Source organism: Taudactylus pleione, unplaced genomic scaffold (genome assembly GCF_031769625.1).
Source record: "Taudactylus pleione unplaced genomic scaffold, aTauple2 ptg000038l, whole genome shotgun sequence".
Lineage (NCBI taxonomy): Eukaryota > Metazoa > Chordata > Amphibia > Anura > Myobatrachidae > Taudactylus > Taudactylus pleione.
Window position 1 is genome coordinate 192,694 of NW_028284440.1, and position 22,884 is coordinate 215,577.

Here is a 22,884-nt window from a genome sequence, read left to right on the forward strand (position 1 = left end):
TGCGTGCTCATTTCAGAGCTACTTTTCAGCCCGGCCAGCGGTATCAGAGAATGAAAAAGTTTAGGGACCTCTATCAGGTGTGGTCTTCATAAGAAGGGGTGCAGTCTGTGTGATGTAAAGTCTGGATAAGTCAGAATCTGCACTTATCCACGTCTGCTTAGCTTACCTGCCAAGCCACGTCCCCCGTAAAATCACTTTTTATATAATCAAATGTTCAGTTTATTGTGAATGCACTCACCCTTCTGGTTAGTAGCAGGCAACAAAACGATGTAACCGGGGTGAGGGCGACTCTTGATGTTAGATCGCTGTGCAAGTTGATGTAGTTGGTGGACCGCAGACTGCAAAAGGGACTTCCAGTGTTATAAGGATTGTTAATCCAAAGTGGCCAGCACACAAAGGGAGAGAATTGCAGTGGAGGGGGGTCCAGCAGAGAAGGTGAGTCACCTGGGGGCCCACACGCTGCAGAGCAGGTCAGAGGAGCAGATGCGGCAGGGGGGAGATAGCACAGCAGGGAGAAGGTGACCAGGAGATGCTGTGAGCAGACTAGCGTGGTCTGAAATGTAGGCCGGTCTCCAGGGCCGTTTTCAAGATGGCGGCCTCCCAGCGATTGGCGGCTCCGGCCGCGATTGCTTTTAAGGGGCCACTGGGTTATAAAACACCCCTCCACATATCCCCACACCGCTAGGGGAGTCCAGGGACTCCAAAATTGAGCCCCCGGCTTCTGGAGGAGATGTAGGCCGCGATGCTGCTGGAGCCGGAGATCGCTCCCGGAGCTCAAGTAGCAGTACAGCGGGGTGGCAGGAGGTCAGGAGGGATGAAGGGGTCCGCTGAGACAGCCGGGGCAACAATAATGGGGTAGTTTGAAGTGGCTTCTGGTTAGCTCTGAAAAAACACAGCCTCTCCACTTGCTAGTCAGGCCACGCAGGCCCGCCGAGAGCTGCAGCGGGGTGTAGCCTAATCGCGGGAGGCGTAGCCACACCCCCCTCAAGAAAAAAAAACAAGTTTTGCAGGGCCGCTGCGCGCAGACGAGGGGTGCGCTGTGAGCCTCCTCAGCCCGGCACATAACCAGTGGGGGGCACGATCAGCTTGATCGCTCCCCCTACAGGCATAGGAGACTGCTGTGGCTGCTTCATAGCAGCCATGAGCAGTCTCCCAGTGCAGCACAGCACACAGCAGTGTGTGCTGGGCTGCTGTGAAGAAAGGGGGGGAGCGGTACCGGACCCGGCCCCCACCAGCAAGCCCGGGTAATTTGTACCCGCTCCCCCCCCTCTCGGCGCCCCTGAGGCCACGCCCCCCTATTTCCTTTTTTTACATATCTATAACCATGGTGGAATGAATATGTGATTGAGGAACAACTGGAACTGAATTTACATCTGGGAAATATACACAGCCTAGAGACTACATTATATGATCAGTATATAACCTGGAGAAAGCACCTGGATTTTTCACTGTGTTTAGATAGTATATGTATTGGAGAGGTGGTGATCTCTTCTGAAAGATCTGTTTGGCTGCATTCAAATTGTAGCGCGGTGTTTTTTATTGATTTATTTTAAACCATTTTACAAAGATCATCAGACAATATTACCCTGCATCAATGGAAAACAGACGTTTTCCATATATGGGTGGAAGGGCACTACGTGCCCTATCACTCCCATAATTACATCTGTAAATGTGGGGTCACTCATATATAAAAGTGGTCAGTCCCCTTTTTCAAATTATGTGGCCTGAGCAGCTATAGTCTAGTGATCACCAGACAATATCGCCCAGCACTACAGAAAAATGCAATTTCTTATGCACTGTTTCAGTTATTGTCTGGTGATCACCAGACAATGGGGCAGATGTATGAAGCTCTGGAAAGTGATAAAGTGTAGAGTAATAAACGACCAGCCAATCAGCTCTCAGCTGTCATGTTACAGGCTGTGTTTGAAAAATGACAGTTGGGAGCTGATAGGCTGGTCGTTTATCACTCTCCACTTTATCACTTCCCAGAGCTCATACATCTGCCCCAATAACTACTAAGGGGGCACATTGTTTAAAATAGGAGACTCAACTCTTTCAAGACAAGTTGCTCCCATGTGTGTGCGGGCCAGTATGGTGGAGATGGGGTACAATATGCCCCTCCCCCATCTTTTGAAAACTATTTTTTCCACAGGTGAGGGGGATCTAAACCCCTTATTCTCCCCTATCTTTTGCCAAATAGAAAAAGAGATTGCTTATTTATTGTGATAGATTGTCTAGTTTTTAAAATGGTAGGCCTTGTTAGGCTATCATATTCTTCTTACACATAGAAAGCATTTAAACTGTGACAGCAGATTTTTTGGCCAACACATAGGGGACAATCCGATTAGATGCAAGTTGGCTTATGCGAGCAGTTCTCACAGTGAACTCGCCCTCCAAATTGCAGTTGCAATCTAAATCCAAACTCCCACTGTTTTTTTCAAAGTAAAAGCTATTTTTTTTGTATGCACCTGCACTCCCTGAGGGTGTGAAAAGGTAGGGACATACTTGGCTACTTTTGAAAAAGCATTTCAGGGAAATTGTGAAAGCAACACCTGTGAGCACGGCGGCAAAGTGGACGTATATTGCTACATCTGAGAGGCGTGTCGTAAAATTGATTTACATCCAAATGTAAATGAGCCCAGAAGCTGTTAGTAAGATCTACTTGTTAATGAAAACGGCATGTACTGATAAAACCGACGGCCACATGGTCTCAATGCAGACAGCGGAATACCGACGCCTATGTTAATCTCGATGCCGGAACACCGAGGACGCCAGCCCGAACGAAGGTAAGTCCGGGGTGCCCTTAGTGTTAGCCGCGGCGGGGAGGATTAGTATTAGGGAATCTAGCGGGGTTAGCTTTAAATTTTGGGGAGGGGAGATTAGGGTTAGGCACCCCTAGGAGGGAGGGTTAGGGTTATGCACCACTGGGCGGAGGTTAGGTTTAGGCACCCCCCGAGAGGGATAGGTTTAGTGTGCGAGAAGAACTGTTGGTGCCGGCTACTATCACTGCCTTACGGAGTAATAATTGAATTGCTCCATTGGGCGCCTTAAAAAAAGCCGCCGGCAAAAGTATTTAATCGCCCCCATTGTGCCTTATAACTAATGCAGGAAAATGATACTAATGATTCCATTTGAATCTATATATATTTTTTTATACAGTATATAACAGCTTCATAATGGGTGTAAGGTGCAATCAGGGAGATTGCTAGACTCTTCAGGGAGACAGGAAGACTGTCAGGGAGACTCCCTGAAATAGTGGCAATCAGGGAGAGTTGGAAAGTATGGGTAGAGAAAATATTACTTTAAGGACCCTCTCCCCCCCTAAAGACTAATTAGGCATTTGGACATTTTCTGTACGCTTAACTGGCCTAATAAATACATGTCATATTTGGGTATTAAAAAAAATGGCCTTAATTTTGTCCCAAATCAACTTTTTTGTTAGTTCAGGCACTCCAAATTTAATTAAAGTATTGAAAAATAATTTATTTTTATCTTTTTATTTTATTTTTTTATTTTAAATTTAAAGTGGTCTCAAATTATTACAAAATCACCCTTTATTCTACTATGTATGCATTTTTAGTTTAATTTGTTATTTTAAAATTAAACAAAAAGTTAGCTTTTTATAATTTTTTTCTAAAAAAAAAAAAAAAATACACAGTCAGCCATTTGACACCATTTAGAAACTTCCAGTGCTTTCCTTATGCCTACTAACAGCCTTCTGTATGATTCTGCTAACGAAGTTGTCACTTTTTTGGGGCCCAGGATGGTTTCCCCACTTCTTCAGGGCCTTCTCTCAAGTCCGATGTTATAGAAAATTCGCACACTCGCTCCATGAGTAGCACAAATAGACATTTTAAATTGGATCCCGCATTTCCCGGGAGTGAGCATATGTGCAATATTTGCATGTTTCATAGAACAAACTCGCTTTTGCAAACTTGCATTTAGGGGTTATCCAATTAGCCACGATAGCGTAAGTTTTCTCTGGCAAAAACTTTTTGGATCATTCGGCCAAATTTGCCACTAATGGCATGTTTGCACGCTCCTGTTATCGTGCTATCCTATTGTGAAACTGAAGATAACCAATTCTCAAGATAATTCTTGCATGGATGGCAGGTGATAAGTACATGTCAAAATAAGGAAATCAGCCTGTATCCCAAAAAAGGTAAACTAAGGTAGGGTAATGGTATAGAAGTGTTTTAGTGGCCATAATCCAAGGGTTTGGGGTTCATAAATTGTGTCAAATGGTTATATGCATTTTTCTATAAAGTTGGGTACATACTAGGCGACCTGTGTACCCAGCCGTCAGCAGATGTGACGGATGACATATCACGTGGTCCGTAAACACCACACGATTTGGTGAACGACCACACGATATCTCAGTCCACTGCCACATACAAAAGCATGGGATTATCACTCACATCAACAGATTGAGGAGCATGTACGGCAAATTTTAAGATGCGACGGATGACCCCGCAGAAGAGCGCACAATGCATACACACTGGATGATTTAAACGAATTGTTGTTACATTCTGAAGGAAATTACATCATTTAAAAAATAGTGTACTGTGTACCCAACTTTACAGTGAAAAAATTATTGGCCAAAATAAATGCTGTAGTTAAATTAGGGGTACATTAACCACTTAACTGACGAATTCTTTTTCCAAAAAACGCTCCAAAATTGTCGGTTTCTTTTATGATTGAATTAGGTCAAGAACATAATTTTAAACTTATCCATCACTATTTTATTTGAAACAAAATGTTTTTTTAAAACCCAGTATACCATAAAAAAGCTATTTTTATGTTGTACTGTAGTGATGGCCATTGACAGCTGTACCATTGATGGTTCAACCATCGTTAGAAGCCATCAATTGTTTAGCGATTGGGCAAGATCTGTGTAGACCACAACTGTTGATGTTTCCTAAACATCAATTGATGGCCACCAGCAATGGCAAACCACTTGGTTTCAGTCAGACCATCAATGTTTTCAAACCATCGATGGTTGGTTGAGATCCCTAAACAGAGGCTCTGCGATATCTATCGATTATTTATATATATACACACATACAGTCAGGTCCATAAATATTGGGACATTGACAGAATTTTCATATTTTGTCCTCTATTCACCATAACAATGGCTTTTAAATGAAACAAACAAGATGTGATTTAACTGCAGACTTTCAGATTTAATTTGAGGGTAATTACATCCAAATGAGGTGAACGGTGTAGGAATTACAACGGTTTCCATATGTGCCTCCCACTTTTTAAGGGGCCAAAAGTAATGGGACAAACTAAACAATCCTAAATCTAACTTTCACTCTTTAATACTTTGTTGCAAATCCTTTGCAGGCAATTACAGCCTGAAGTCTGGAATGCATAGACATCACCAGATGCTGGGTTTCATCCCTGGTGATGCTCTGCCAGGCCTCTACTGTAAACGTCTTCAGTTCCTGCTTGTTCTTGGGGCATTTTCCCTTCAGTTTTGTCTTCATCAAGTGAAATGCATGCTCAATCGGATTCAGGTCAGGGGATTGACTTGGCCATTGCATAACATTCCACTTTTTAGCCTTAAAAAACTCTATGGGTGCTTTTGCAGTATGCTTCGGGTCATTGACCATCTGCACTGTGAAGCGCCGTCCAATGAGTTCTGAAGTATTTGACTGAATATATAATATTGCCCGAAACACTTCAGAATTCATTCTGCTGCTTTTGTCAGCAGTCACATCATCAATAAATACAAGGGAACCAGTTCCATTGGCAGCCATACATGCCCACGCCATGACACTACCACCACCATGCTTCACTGATGAGGTGGTATGTTTTGGATCATGAGCAGTTCCTTTCCTTCTCTTCTCTTCCCATCACTCTGGTACAAGTTGATCTTTGTCTCATCTGTCCATAGGATGTTGTTCCAGAACTGTAATGGCTTTTTTAGATGTTATATGGCAAACTCTAATCTGGTCTTCCTGTTATTGAGGCTCACCAATGGTTTGCATCTTGTGTTGAACCCTCTATATTCACTCTTGTGAAGTCTTCTCTTGATTGTTGACTTTGACAGATATACACCTACCTCCTGGAGAGTGTTCTTGATTTGGCCAACTGTTGTGAAGGGGTTTTTCTTCACCAGGGAAATAATTCTTCTGTCATCCACCACACTTGTTTTCCGTGGTCTTCCGGGTCTTTTGGTGTTGCTGAGCTCTCCGGTGCGTTCTTTCTTTTTAAGAATGTTCCAAACAGTTGATTTGGCCACACCTAATGTTTTTGCTATCTCTCTGATGGGTTTGTTTTGATTTTTCAGCCTAATGATGGCTTGCTTCACTGATAGTGACAGCTCTTTGGATCTCATTGAGAGTTGACAGCAACTGATTCCAAATGCAAATGTCACACCTAGAATCAACTCCAGACCTTTTACCTGCTTAATTGATAATGAAATAACGAGGGAATAGCCCACACCTGTCCATGAAATAGCTTTTGAGTTGATAGTCCCATTACTTTTGGCCCCTTAAAAAGTGGGAGGCACATATTGAAACCGTTGTAATTCCTACACCGTTCACCTGATTTGGATGTAATTACCCTCAAATTAAATCTGAAAGTCTGCAGTTAAATCACATCTTGTTTGTTTCATTTCAAAACCATTGTGGTGGTGAATAGAGGCCAAAATCTAAAAATTCTGTCAATGTCCCAATATTTATGGACCTGACTGTATATGTATATATATATATATATATATATATATATAGAGAGAGAGAGAGAGAGAGAGAGAGAGAGAGCGCATGTATGTATATATATCTATCTATATATACATACACACATATGCATATATAATTATATATATGCATATTATATATATATATACATATATATATATATATATATACACACATGTATATGTATAAACATATATATATATATATATATACACACACACACACATATATATATATATATATATATATATGTATGCACATATTTTATTACTATTTTTATATTTTGCCCGATCACTGTGGCCAGCAGTGATCGGGACACATGGGGACTTGGGGAGGTGGAGCTGAGGCCGGAAAGGAGTGGGAGGGGCTGCCGAGGTACATAGCAGCAGCGGCGGCGGCTACCAGAACCGCCGCTGCTTCTCTCACACATTGATCACACTGATCACTGTGATCCGGAGCCGCAGCGGGAGGGTGTCCCGCTAGCGGCCCGGCTACATAACAGCAGCGGCGGCTACCAGAGCCGCCGCTACTGCCTATTACTGAAATGGCTGCCCGATCACTGCTGGCCACAGTGATCGGGTCACAGCAGCAGCGGCTACATGAGCCGTGGCTGCTGCTTCTAGGGGGGTGCCGCCGGGGCCCGATGACACAAAGGAGGAGGAGGCGCAGGTGTAGAGGGACCGACAGGTCCCTCTGAGATGGGCGGCTGCTGGAAGTTAACTTCCAGCAAGCCGCCCACTATGTGTTTCTGACTGGTCGTATCAGATACGACCATGTCAGGGAAAGCCCAGTCTGGTATGGTCGTATCTGATACGACTGTGCCAGGCAAGTGGTTAAAATGGGTGCAAGTATATTTTGTCATTATAGGACATTTTTAAAAACACACTTGGCCAAACTATTTAAAAAATTATTTTTGGAGACTTCCGGGGGCGGTCCTGCTGTGTGACCGCATTTTAACCAGGCTCACATCTGGCATTCGATTGAACTCTCCAGACGCCTGTTTCTCCAGGCCCCCCAGTCACCACAATACCTGGACCTGGTAGGGGTTGGCCCTGCTCCGACTCCCGTTGCCACACTCTACACCGGACAAAGCGAGGTGCACCACCTGGCTGCCATCTTGGATGCGCGGCCGCGGGTCCTCCTGTCCCTCTGCGGGTCTATGTAACCCATCGCTCAAAGTACCGCGGACTCCAGGGAGGTGAGCGGTGATCCCTCCCTGCAACACAACCAATGCCTCTCACCTCTAAATGGCCGCCCTCTTGGAGGTGCGGCTGCGGGTCCCTCTGTCCCGCGACTGAGCACTTGGCTCCATCAGTGGCTCCCCTGCACCTGGTGCTCCCGGACATCACACCACAGACCCCGGGGAGGTCTGAACTGCTCCTCTCCTGCAACACAGCTCTCAGCTGCATCAGTGTCTGCACAGCTGCCATCTTCCTCCTTCTGCTGGGATGCTCCTTTCTGAATCACAGGTACTCTGGCCCTCCGTAACAGCTGCTAGCAGAGAGCTGCCAGATAAGTCTTTCTGTGCTGCCTCAGTAGATCCCCTGGCAGCTAGTAACTTCCTTTAAAAAGTCCTGTGGTCATTGATCCTACTATCTGTAATATATATATATATATATATATATATATATATATAAAACTACATATTCGCCTTTTTAATAGGAGCTAGGCTACATTTACTCTTCTGGGGACCTTTCCTCTCATCGCTTGGGCGCAATGGAGGAGATTGTTGCTAAACAGCCCCGTGGTACTAGGAGGAATCAATCCACAAAAGGGAAAGACAAGCCTGTTCCTGTGCTGTTAGTCCTCCCTTCTCCTACAGGGCTCGGTTACCCGGGAGAAACAGCTCAGCCTTCTGGATCTACACCTCCAAGGCCCAAGAATTTTACGACATACTCTCTCCCTTATTCGACACTAAACTGGCGGGTCTCAAGGAATCTATAGACTCTGCCTTGCCACAACTCACCAGTCAGTCTCATTGCCTGGACGAGGCTGAGCAATGCATATGCACCTTAGAGGATGATCTGACTACAGCCCAGTCTCAGCTCCACTGTCAGGAATCTTTAATATCCTCTCTACAAGATAAAATGGGGGATTTTGAAAACCGCAACCGAAGAAATAATGTTCGGATCATTGGTCTGAGACGTTGAAGCCGAGGGACTTGTATCATTTGGTCACACAGTGGCTTCCCAAGGAACTGGGCAGTCCACCGTCTATGCTGCCTCTGGTGGTGGAGCGAGTACATCACATCGGCTCAGACCATTTTTCAGACCAGCATCGCCCAAGACCTGTGATAATGCCCATCCTGAATTACGCGGATTAAGTACGACTCCTGGTCTCACTCATGATGGAGATAAGCTTCTCCTTTTCCAAGATTTCTCGTATAATGTGGCAGCCAAACATAAGCAGTTTTCCTCAGTGTACAGCTCTCTCTTTCAAGCTGGTGTCAGTTTTGCTCTACTATAAAACTCTGAGTCTCTCATAATGGCAAATCCTACTATTTTGACTCTCCCACTGCTGCAAAAAATTTCTTGGGACTCCCTTCAATCCACTTCATCTAAGAATTCTCAGATGGATGATGTGGGCTGATGGGCTCTGAACAATTTGAATAATTGCCAATATTGTCCACTCGCCTATTTTCTATGGCTGTTCACCAAGTGCCTTGGCTCCTTTTAATCCGAATTAATTTATTTTTGCTATATACAGACTTTGCAGAGTATTGGTTACATGTTGTTTACTTTTTTCTGTAGCGGACATTTGTGGTGGGTCATATATCACAACTTATCTGGTTGTGCCACTGTGTTCATTAAAATACATAAAATGCAGATACTTTTTTTTATAACTGGGACCGTGTCCTGGTTCTTAATTATTTCTACATATTTCTTGTACATTGAGTTATTTGATGGTATTGTTTACTTGATGTAATTTATTGTCATTGTGTCATTGCAATTTCTCTCTTTCATGTTTGGTCTTTTGCCCTGTTTATGTTTGTGTTAATGCGATTGACGAGTATGCGCTCTCTGCTTGATGGGACAGTAGGGGGCACCTCTAAATTATTTATCTTTTGTCGGTTCAGGTGGGAGGGGATAGGTGAAAAATTACTAGTGTAAATAGTACTCAGGTTCCCACATACCACACTTAAATTCTTGTCCTGTAATGTTGAGGGTCTAAATACACCTATTAAGAAAGTTCTAGCTCATTTGAAACGACTTGCCCCTGATGTGGTACTCCTACAGGAGACTCACTGGAAGGCAGGGGACTCTAAGAGGGCCGATTTATGTTTGTTAAAGTAGCCCAGCCGTAAGCTGGCTCTCATTTTTAGATATGTTTGTGTATGTGCCATTATTATGTGGCCTATTGTGCAATTATATGCCCCAGATTGTATATTATTATTTTTGGGGATGAGTTTGTGGCTGGGCTGCTTTGGGGTGGCACACTAGAACACTCTATTTAGCACTTTATTAATACTTATTTTCTACTAACACTACTTTATTCAGCATTTTAATTACACACTTCACCTGTGTATCATCCCCTAACACATAGCTTTTGATTTATTAATATTATTAACACTTACAAACACCTTTAGTCTTTCACTGGTGTGCAGCCCTGGGGTGCCTGGCCTTTGCTGGCTTTTTGGGGTTCCGCGCCCCAGACTTTGACTTAGAAGTAGGAACCTCCAGTATCAGAGATGCTGTGACGTGGCCTGGGGGCTTACACATATTTTTGGAAATATATGCAACTAAGTTCTCTGAATTATCTACCATCATGTAGTTTTTCAAATCTTATTACTGATATCATTGAGTGGGGGGGATACCCTTTGTTGTTTCTTGTATAGACTAACCCCTCCCGTTCATGCACCTGAGTGGTATTACTAAGGTGTTTGAGCAGCTACCAATATGCATTGCAAGTCTGAGAGGCATAGATGGGACCGGCGTTTGGAGGGCATGCTGGTTCCTATAGTGCCATTAAGAGGACCTAGGGGTGACTCCAAGGTAAGCTGGCTCTCATTTTTAGATATATTTATGTATGTGCCATTATTATGTGGCCTATTGGGCAATTATATGCCCCAGATTGTATATTATTATTTTTGGGGATGAGTTTGAGGCGCGGTGGTCCCTGGGTTGGTGTGGCTGGGCTGCTTTGGGGTGGCACGCTAGAAAACTTTATTTGGCACTTTATTAATACTTATTTTCTACTAACACACTACTTTATTTAGCATTTTAATTACACCCTTCACCTGTGTATCACCCCCTAACACATAGCTTTTGATTTATTAATATTATTATTAACACTTACTAACACCTTTAGTCTTTCACTGGTGTGCTGCCCTGTAGTTGCTGGCTTTTTGGGGTTCCACGCCCCAGACTTTGACTTAGAAGTAGGAACCTCCAGTATCAGAGATACCATGACGTGGCCTGGAGGCTTACACATATTTCTGCAAATATATGCAACTAAGATCTCTGAATTATCTACCACCATGTAGTTCTTCAAATCTTATTGCTGATATCATTCTGAGTGCTGGGGGATACCCTTTCTTGTATAGACTAACCCCTCCCTTTCATGCACCTGAGTGGTATTACTAAAGTGATTGAGCAGCTACCAATATGCATTGCTCTCCCTGTCTCTGCCTACCTTTCTCTTGCGTTGTGTTCGCTGCCGCTGGCTGGTCCCCTTTGTGCTGCTAGAGAGATTCGTCTTGTGTACACACTCCCTCATCGGGTGCGGCAGATGGAATTTGCCGCAATGGTGTATTGTCGCTTGTTGGCGGTTTTTAGTGCACTGGGAGCACGCTCCGTTTTCTGCACTGTAACGGTGCAGGCGTGCCGAGATAGACGCTCCATCTTTCTGTGCCGCTGGTGTGTAGTCGCAATGTACAAGCTTTGTAACGGAATTTCTGTTTATGGTGTCCCAAAGATACTGTAACTTTGCCTCCTACGCGTTTCAGGCTGTGAGCCCTTTATCAAGGATAACATATAGTGTCTCTGATCCTTCTTATAGAGGAAAAACTTTACTAGTCAAAAAGGGAAGTGCTGCTCAGCACTTCCTGTTTAAAAAGGCGGTACCATGTGTCTTAATTCTTACATGGTACTGCCATTAATAAAAGGTTTTGCGCATAACTGTCACGGCTGCCGACACTTGAGACTCCTGGGAGGAGGCAGGCCTACTAGGCACAATAAACTGGGGTGGCTTTAGGAATGACCTTTTCATAAAATCTCGATAGCACGGAATAAAAGTGAATAGAATTTATTCACAGGAGAAATATAATAGCAACATCTCACATAAAGTCTCAACAACACTGAGGTTCACATAAGCAATAACGAGTTTAGGAGAAAACCCCCCATATAGTCTTTAACACAGAAAAGTTAATATGGTAGGGAACCCCGAGTCCAGTATGAGGCTAACACCTCAGGATGGTATAGAGGAGCTTCACCTGGATGCAACCCTGTAGTGATGGAGATCCGGAGCAGAGTGAGCCCTGTGATGCGGTGAAAGACGGAGCAGGGTTGAGCCCTGTGATGCTGTGAGGTTGAAGCAGGGTTGAGCCCTGTGATACTGTGAGGTTGAAGCAGGGTTGAGCCCTGTGATGTGGTGAGGTTGGAGAAGGTTTGAGCCCTGTGATGCGATGAGGTCAGAGCAGGGTTGAGTCCTGTGATGCGATGAGGTCGGAGCAGGGTTGAGCCCTGTGATGCGATGAGGTTGAAGCAGGGTTGAGCCCTGTGATGCAATGAGGTCGGAGCAAGGTTGAGCCCTGTGATGCAGTGAGATCGGAGCAGGGTTGAGCCCCGTGATGCGATGAGGTTGAAGCAGGGTTGAGTTGAGCCCTGTGAAGCGGTGTACTTTCGGAACAGGGTTGAGCCCTGCGGTGTGACTAAAACCCGGAACAGCGTTGAGCCCCACGATGCAATGAAGGTTGAAGCAGGGTTGAGCCCTGTGAAGCGGTGTGGTTCCGGAGCAGGGTTGAGCCCTGCAATGCGGTGATGATAACTGTAACGGTGCAGTTGACAACTGTAACGAAGATGGGTTTGATATCCACAGGAGTGAGAGGCAACAGGCAAAGTAAATAGTGCAGCAAAAGGTGAAACCACAGCAGTGGAGCAGAAAGCAATACTTAAGCAATGGCTATGCTGAGCTCTGTAGTGCGGCTGGTAACTGGCATCAGAAGTTAAGCTGGAACATGAGCGGAGATATAGCAAACCCACAGGCACAGCAGGGATCTGGCAGGAGTCCAAGAAAGACCTGAAAGCAACGTTGCACAGACACTGAGACACAGTTAGTAACAGGCTTTATACTAGAGGTCTGTGATCCATAGGAAGTTCAAAACATGTGACCCAAATGGAATCAGGTTTGAAATAATGAGCAATCTAGGAATCCCACAACTTGACAACACCTTGGAAACAGATGATCACTTTAACTCTCTATTCCCTGTATGTGAAGAACGCCAGCAAGCAGGATAGCTCCTCCAACGACCACAAAGGAACTTTGGAAAAAGTAACCTATCTTTATGTACTGAAATAACATTAATTACGATGGTGAGTTTAAATTAGGAAGCAAGTTACAGTATCTTTGGGATACCATAAACAGAATTTCCGTTACAACGCTTGTAGATTGCGACTGAACACCAGCGGCACAGAAACACGGAGCGTCTATATCGGCATGCCTGCACCGTTGCAGTGTAGAAAACGGAGCGTGCTCTCAGTGCACTAAAAACCGCCAACAAACGACAATATGTGGCAAATTCCATCCGCCGCACCCGATGAGGGAGTATGTACACAGACGGATCTCTCAAGCAGCACAAAGGGGACCAGCCAGCGGCAGTGAATACGACGCAAGAGACAGGTAGGCAGAGACAGGGAGATTCAGTTAGACCAACCTGCAGCCAAAGCTAACCATATATTCCACTGGCATATCTGGGAACCCGAAAAGAGGTTGCTTTTTTATGGACTGTCCACATGTGCAAAAGAGGCTTAAACATTTGAAATAATTTTCATCTTCTTTTCTGCAGGTATTGCGCTAACATATAACATATAAGTTTTACACTCACATTTTCAAGCGCTTGTTTTATAGGTTGTGAGGGGCCGCTACTGTGTACATAATGTTCGTCATCTGATTGCAGCTATGACACATACTCATATGATTGGCGCCCATAGTAATATAGTAGTAAGCTGCCACGTGGACAAAGCATTTGACAGAGTTTCGTGGTCCTACTTGTTGCGGGTATTTATTTTACAGGGCTTTGGGGATGATTTAATTCAGTTCTTCAGGACCCTGTACCGTGACCCCTTAGCTTTTCTCACAATAACTGGACTCAACCCTCAGCATTTTCCCCTTTTCCGGGGGACCAGATAGGGCTGCCCTCTTTCTTCCCTTCTCTTTAAGTTCATATTAGATCCCTTAATCAGGTATTTTCTCAAAACCTCTAGTTGGCATGGCATCACTATAGGTGCTGTGGAAATAAAAATTTCCGCATTTGCGGATGATCTATTATTATATTTTCATAACCCTATGGAAGCGATTCCGGCACTATTGCATATCCTAGATGACTTTCATTCTATTTCTGATTTTCTTATTAATCAGTTGGTGGCTTTAGCATTTTTCAGTAGGGCATGTGAGAGATGGGTGGGTAACTTTCCTTTCATGTGGATCTCCTCCTCTCTAAAATACCTTGGTCTTTTATTTGGTCTTGTATTTCCCTCAATACCCATCCCAAATTCCCTACTTTAATGAAGAACCTAAGACGTGATTTTCTTACATTTTCTTTCTTTGTTTAAGCTCCTGCAACCGCCAGCTCTTGGTGGAGTGAATCTTCCCGGTGGAGTGAATCTTCCCTGCTTCCGGGATTATGCCCTTGCAGCCAGCTACAGATATGCATTGGACTGGATTAGGGGAACTGCCACTTATACTGATTACGAAGTAGACAAAAGTTTTTAATCCCAACATAAATCTTATTAGTCTCCTTCATACCCGCTCTGTGGGTCACTCCCCTCATTTCTGTGATAATTTATTGCTTCGTGCCACTTGGGAAGCCTGGCGAACGCTTTGAAAACGTCAGAAGCTAACGCTGTCCAAATATCTTTTCCTTTCATTGACAGGTAACCCAGATTTCCATGATGTTCGTTCCTCTGGGACCATCTATAATTGGTAACTGCAGGTTGTGCGACATGTCTACCAACTACTCTCGCAGCTACAGACTCAATTCCCTGCATTATCTATCCCCCTTTTCACCTACTTCCAAGTTTCTAGTTATGCTACCAAGATGATCTCTGCTTTGACAGAGACTGATCAGACTTGTGTGCTTGATGGTGCGCTGCACTGACGCTCTTCTGCAGTTCTCTCCACATCCCATATTTATAAACACACTTGTCGCCGGATAGTCCAGAATAAAATAACAGAGGGCATGGCCAAATGGGTGGAAGAGTTCCCCGGTGTTTCAATATGCAATGTATTGACAGCTGCTGTTAATTTAAATTCACAGCTTACTCTGAAATGCAGTATAGACTGTTACATTGCTCTTACCTAACTAATAAATGATGCTGTATTATTGGGGCTTCCTTTGATACTAACTGCTTTAAGTGTCTGACACCTGAAGCCGATCTCCTACACTGTATGTGGTCCTTTACCAAAGTGCAGTTGTTTTGGATGGCGGTGCAGAGCTATATCCAGAATGACCTCAGTATTTCTATTACATTGACAAACACATGGGCATTATGGAACATTTATCCCCCATCCTATATATGTGAGAGTGAGGTGGCTGGGGCAGAACAAATATGTGTGAGAGGTAGGTGAATGGGGCAGGGCTGGGGTATATATGTGAGAGGGAGGTGGCTGCGGGTTGGGACGCAGACATGACTGTGATCCAGGCCAAGCAGGTGGAGCCGCACGTCAGGCAGCAGCTGTCCGGACTGGTGGAGCTGTTGGCCAAGGTGCAGAGAGGACGGGCTGCCGGGGCCCTGCACATGGCACTGGACCAGCTAGCGAGCAGCTACATGGCGCATGTGTATGGCGACTTTTGACTCAGAAGTTACAGAGACCAGCTCTAGTACGGAGAGTGATAGCGAGGAGGCGGCTTGAAACTCTAAGGAGTGCCCAGTCTCAGGGTGAGTGTCTGTGGTTCTACCTGCTGGAGTTCTATAGGCTGGTACTGCTCCCTGCGTGTATAGGCTGGAATTGGCGACCTGCTCGTATAGGCTTGCACTGCCCTCTGTGTGCTCAAACACTGAAAGTTTTAAAAATATTTTGTCAGAGGACTCATTTTGGTTCAGTGTCACATACTGGGGCTGATTCTGACTCATACACAATGTCAATAATCACGTAAATTAGAAATTTTTTGTGCCTGAACAAGCCACCCATTCACTAACCCTTGCTGGAAGCATGCTGCACTTAATACTTTAGTTTTCACCTTTTGCTGCAGGACACACCACTGAGTGGTAATAGATTGTTATGTTCTGGGTTGTTTGTGGACCCAGGGTGGTAGCAGGAGCGATCACAGAAGCGGGTTTGAATATAAAACTAGGTTTTTTAATACGTGCTTGAGTAGACATAAAATATGGCAGTAAATAAAAGTCCAGGTATATATAAACGTGTACTAGAGTTCTGTGGCGGGAATAATGGGTTAATGTCCAAGTAGAAACAATTAGAACTGTCCAGGTGTGCAGGTAGTTAGACTGGAATAATCAACCAGGTATACAGGTAGTGATGAAGGAAAATAATAAGCCAGGTATGCAGGTAGTGAACTAAGGCAAATAAGCAGGATGTCAGCAGGCTCAGGCACTCAGGTATGGGCAAGGGTGGTGGAGGAAGTGGGGTAGTCCAGCGGAAGCTAGGAGCTGACAGGCAGACTGGCAGACAGTGAATTTCACAGGAACAGGATAAGCACAGAGAACTCCCTCTCAGCTAGGCTGAGATACATGTTGCACTGGCAAAGAAGGAAGGCACTGAACCTTCCTAAATACCCCATGCCGTGCTGTTACTGGCCGGAGGGAACATGTGACTCACCAGGATTGGCCAGCCGCATCACATGGCCAGAAGGCAAAATGGCGGCGCCCATGCCAAACTGAACGGAGAATCCGCCAGGCCTTACCAGCGCAGAGTGACAACAGGCCTGCACAACAACGCCCCCCGCCAGACACCAGCTCCGCCACCAGACAGCTCGCGCCACAACGACCTCACAGGTAACACCCGCCTAGCGCAATGCTGAAACACCCATAGGTGGATCTAGACATGCCCTTTGGGTGGAGCATGAAACACCCCCTCAATGGCTCGCCGTGCGGCGCTATGTACCAGCTGAAACTATTTTTCAAAAGCAGGCAAGTATGATTTAAATGAGCTAAACCTCCTAACTCTTCTCATTCTGAAAACAGTTTTCACTTTAGTGCTACATGTAAACTCTTATGGTTATCTACCCGCTGTGAGTAGCTGTGTGCCCGGTATTTTTTATTGGCAGGGGGTTCACTACTGGACATAGTCATGACACTTATTATTGGTAGGCCAATTCAAAGAAGCAGTTGCAACAGCTGGTGCCACCAAGAGGACAAAGAGATAATCAAGCAAGGACAAAGCTGAGAACAGCAATTGCAAGTGAACCTTCTAGGCCTGATGCTGAGTTAGATGCATTTGCAATCAATACACAAGAAAGAAAAGATGCAATTACATGGTTATTTTGAGTCACATTTATCTTAAGATATGTGTGACTCAGCACAGTATGTTAAATTTATTTATAATTTATTTATTACCAGTTATTTTTATAACGCACATTTATTCCACAGCGCTTTACAGAGGATATTTGGTCATTCGCATCAGTGGATCTTACACTGTATATTCCCTACCACATGTACACATACAAACGCTCTAGGGCAGTGGTTCCCAAACTTTTTTGAATCACGGCGCCCTAGAGTATCAGCATTGTTTTTACGGCACCCCCAAGTTTAAGTTTGTTATTGAGAAATTCAGAAAAAAATGAAGTAAAATAGTAAAGTGAAGTCAATTGTGCTTACCTGTCATCCTTAGGTTCAGTTATGTGGTGGTGGACTGGTTTGCACTTCTGTTTGTCCACATATTTACATTACATTGACCATATATCTTTTGATTTGGTGCTGGACAACCAACCTGAGGCACCCCTGCAAGTGTCCCGAGGCACCCCTGGGTGCCACGGCTTACAGTTTGGGAACCACTGCTCTAGGGTTATTTTGTTAGGAGCCAATTAACCTGCAAGTATATTTTTGGATTGTGGGAGGAAACCGGAATACCCAGAGGAAACTCACGCAAGTATAGGGAGAATATACAAACTCCATACATTTGAGACCATGGTTTGGAATCGAACACAAGACTCCATGGGGTAAATTTACTAAAGTGAGAGTTTTTAGTAGTGGAGATGGTACTAGGGGTGTGCACCGGCCACTTTTCGTGTTTTGGTTTTGGATCTTTCTTCGTGTTTTGGGTTCTGGGTTTTGTATCTGTATTTTTTTTTTTAAAAAGCATAAAAACAGCTAAAATCACAGAATGTGTTGATTTTCTGCTCCTATGCTATTATAACCTCAAAAACTTTAATTTCCACTCATTTCCAGTCTATTCTGAACACCTCACAATAGTGTTTTTATGTCCAAAAGGTTGCACCGAGGTAGATGGATGACTATGCTAAGCGACACGAGTGGGCGGCACAAACACGTGGCCCATCTAGGAGTGGCACTGCAGTGGCAGACAGGATGGCAGTTTGAAAAATAATAATGCAAAGAAAAAAAAGAGGTGCAAGATGGAATTGTCCTTGGGCCCTCTCACCCACCCTTATGTTGTATAAACAGGACATGCACACTTTAACAAACCAATCATTTCAGCGCCAGGGTATGCCACACGACTGTGGCTGAAATGATTGGTTCGTTTGGGCCCCCAAAAAACAAGCTGGCAAATAATCTGTCCCTGCACAAACTGGCTCTACGGAGGCAAGATGTCGTCCTCATCCTCCACATTCACCGATTCCTCACCCTCTTCAGTGTTGTGTACATCCTCACAGAGTATTAATTTGTCCCCGCTGGAATCCACCACCACAGGTCCCTCTGTACGTTCTGGAGGCTGGTCTCCCTGGAAGAGTTGATAATTCATTTTTAGGAACATCATCTTCTCCACATTTTTTGGAAGCAACTGCCTATGCCTTTCGCTGACAAGGTTCCCGGCTGCACTAAACACTCTTTCGGAGTACACACTGGAGGGGGGGCAGCTCAGGTAAAATAGAGCCAGTTTGTTCTCCAAATTGCCTCATTTTCCTGCCAGTACAGGTACGGACTGTCTGACATGCCTACTTGGATGCTGTCACTGATGTAATCCTTTAACAGACAGACGCACGCTTGTCGCTGCTGCTTTGAGGATGCAGGTGCGGCTACAACCCACACAATTCACAAAGACAGAAAAAAAAAACAAAACATTTTTTATTGTTTGTGGAGCGCACTTTGAGGGTTACACCACCCTTTAACAGACAGACGCACGCTTGTCGCTGCTGCTTTGAGGATGCAGGTGCGGCTACAGCCCACACATTTCACAAAGACAGGAAAAAAAAAGAAGAATTTTTTATTTTGTTTGGAGTGCACTTTGGGGGTTACAGCACCCTTTAACGGACAAGACCGCCGGCCCTTTACTTATGACACAGGCGCACGCAGTCGCTGAATGGCAAAAGTGGCCAGAAATTTTTCGGGCCACCCAAAGCGTCTCCTGCACTCCCCTGTTGCTTTTCAGAAAATTCTGCACCACCAAGTTTATTGTGTGAGCAAAACATGGGACGTGCTGGAATTTGCCCAGATGTAATGCCCGCACAATATTGGTGGCGTTGTCAGATATCACAAATCCCCAGGAGAGTCTAAGTGGGGTAAGCCACTGGGCGATGATCTCCCTCAGTTTCTCTAAGAGGTTTTCGGCGGTGTGCCTCTTACTGAAACCGGTGATACACAGTATAGCCTGCCTTGGAACGAGCTGGCGTTTCTGAGATGCTGCTACTGGTGACGTTGCTGCGTAAGGTGATACATTTACCAAGTGGGCTGTCACAGTCATATAGTCCTTAGTCTGCCCTGTTCCACTTGTCCGTGGTTAAGTGGACATTGGTTACAACCGCATTTTTCAGGACACTGAGGACACTTTTTCTGACGTTTCTGTACAGTCTCGGTATCGCCTGCCTAGTGAAGTGGAATCTAGACGGGATTTGGAACCGGGGACACACTACCTCCATCAATTGTCTAAATCCCACTGCACTAATGGCGGATACCGGACGCACGTCTAACACCAACATAGCAGTCAAGGCCTCAGTTATACGTTTTGCTTCAGGATGACTGCTGTCGTACTTCATCCTCCTCGCTAAGTACTGTTGGAGGGTCAATTGTTTAGTAAAAGTAGTGGTGTTCCTACTTCCTCTCTGGGATGATGAACAACTCCCAGCAGCAGCAACAGCACTAGGAGGAAGTGGTTCTTGATCTTTCCCTGTTTTATTTTTATCGGAGAAAGTTTGGTCCTCCATTTATGTTATATTGATATATACGTGCGGCTAAGGCGCACACAAACACAGAAAATAATTTTTTATTTTTGTTTGAGACTAGTGCACTTTGTGGGTTACACCACCCTTTAAGAAATGAGCCAGCTGTCCCTTTACTTATGGGACACAGGCGCACGCTTGGCGCTGCTCCTTTGTTGATGCACGTGCAGCCACAGTGCACACAATTCACAAACACAGAAAATATTTTTTTATTTGGTTTGGAGTGCACTTTGGGGGTTACAGTACCCTTTAACGGTCAAGCCAGCCGGCCCTTTACTTATGACACAGGCGCACGCTTGGCACTACTTGTTGATGCACGTGCGGCTACTGCGCACACAATTCACAAACACAGAAAAAAAATATATTTTTTTGCACTTGGGGGGAGCACCCCTGATGGACAGAGCACCTCCTGGACAACCCTACACCACCCCTTTAGGACTGGGACACTGCACAAGACTTTGGAGTGGACACAGCCCCTATGGACAACTGACTGCACAACACAGTCCAGCCAGCCCCTATGGACAATAGCAGCACAGCACAACACAGCCAGCCCCTATGGACTTTGGAGGAGTGGACACAGCCCCTATGGACAACAGCAGCACAGCGCAGCACAACACTACACTGCACTACACTACACTACACAGCCCAGCCAGCCCTAACTCCGACCCTACCTCTTCACTGTCCACAGCCGAGTGAGAAAATGGCGCCGACGCGGGTACCTTATATAGAATCCAAAACCCGCGAGATCCGGAAGGCGGGATGATGATGTTTTGCCTCGATTTCAGATCCGAGTCAGGCGGGAAAAGTCGAGCCTGACTCGGATCAGCCTCGGATCGGGGGGGTTTGGATTTCAGAAATCCGAACCCGCTCACCCCTAGATGGTATCCATAGCAACCAATCAGATTCTAGCTATTATCTTCTAGGTGCTAGTTAAATGTTAAGTAGAATCTGATTGGTTGCTATGGGCAACATCTCCACTTCTAAAAACTTCACTTTAGTAAATATACCCCCATTGTTTTGAGGCAGTAATGCCAACCATTTCACCAACCGTGCAACCCAAAGCTTCTGAATGATTAACGCGTGTGATACATTTTAAGCGTATCATTAATAGTCTCATATAGTACAGATCTGAACCTGCGTGATGTGAAATAACCCTTTCAGATTGGGGATTTTATTCACGCGCCCATCCCGAGTGCCACCCGGTTAAGGCCCCTTTCAGACTGGCGGCCCAACCCGGCACTAATGCCGGGTCGTTGACGTCACCGCCATTACGTGGTGAGCCAGCGCTTGGAGATATCATCTCCAAGCGCCGGCTCTTCCTCTGCAGTGAACAGGACCAGGGTCGCATCGATCCAGGCTACCTGTTCATATTGCACTGCGAGCCAGGTTGAATATACGTTCAGCCCTTCTCTCGACCCGGCTTATTTCAACCTGTCCCTTTCACACTGCACAATAACCCGGGTTATTGCTTGTACAGGTTGAGTCTCCCATATCCAAATATTCCGAAATACAGAATATTCTGAAATAGGAATATTTTTAGCATGACTGAGATAGTGAAACCTTTACTTTTTGATGGTTCAATGTACACAAATTTTGTTTAACACACAAAATTATTAAAAATAAAGTATAAAATTACCTATAGCCTCTGTGTGTAAGGTGTATATAACACATAAATGCATTCTGTGTTTAGATTTGGGCCCTATTCCTAAGACATTTCAATATGGTATGCAAATATTCCAAAATACGGAATATTCCAATATCCAAAATACCCTTGGTCCCAAGCATTTTGGATATAGGAGACTCAACCTGTAGTGTGAAAGGGGTAAAAGTCATGCAAAGTTATCACAAAAAATGGTTTGTCACAAAATTATTAAAAGCTCCAAAATGCTACCTCACACACATTATCTTTGTCCAAAACTGCCAACACCAAGATTTGTTTCAAGACATGACTATTTAAATGTACTTTTTGACTGACTATTATAATTTGACTTATTACTAACTAAACAATTTGTATTTAAGTCAGAGGTTCCCAAACTCCGCTTGAGCACAGGTGACTTAAATAGCACCTCAGTCAATTTGATTTAATCATCTGCACTCAAGCATAGATATCCTTAAAACCTGGACTATAATGGCGGAGTTTGGGAACCTCTGATTTAAGTTATGTAACATTTTAATAACCAAACTGTATAAAACATGACTAATACAGTACAAATACATAAAGTTATTAGAAGGAGTTTAATATGAAGAAAATTTGTCACCATGTTTAAAGTATATAAAAAGAGATAATGAAAGTACACACAATAAAATAATTTGCTAAACAAGAAACAGAAAACTCACTTATTTTCATGTAGCAGCATCTCGAGAGGCTGGAACATTGGGCAAATCTTTCATATCGAATTGACTCTGAAATAATTGACAATGAACAACAGTTTTCTATGGTTCTTGAGGTCACTCCAGATTTTTTAAAATATTTTAATAAACAATTCTACTTCGTTTTTTTGTGTTTTTATCTCAAAATCATAGAAATATAATGCCCTTAATCAACTAATTTAGTCACAAATATACAGTTACATATCTAATATGATAATAATTAGTATATTATTTAAGAAGATACTTGATTACTAAAGTTGCCTATGGATTTATGGTCTGATTAAGAGTAGTACGCAAAGTCGG

General features: G+C 44.3%; 1 protein-coding gene across 2 annotated transcripts in view; it reads left to right on the forward strand.

The window, feature by feature from the left end:
• LOC148538627 (uncharacterized) overlaps positions 1 to 15,230 on the forward strand; it is a 113,759-nt gene extending 98,529 nt beyond the window's left edge. Inside the window, exons 4-5 of one of the 2 annotated variants that reach the window (XM_088452451.1) lie at positions 14,475 to 14,615; positions 14,795 to 15,230. In XM_088452451.1, coding sequence (XP_088308577.1) covers positions 14,475 to 14,615; positions 14,795 to 14,962 — 309 coding nt within the window. In that variant the 3' untranslated portion in view covers positions 14,963 to 15,230. Of the gene's footprint in view, positions 1 to 14,474 lie in introns of both variants that reach the window. The other variant, XR_015871739.1, reaches the window with a different exon arrangement.
• The last annotated feature ends 7,654 nt before the right edge of the window (positions 15,231 to 22,884 follow it).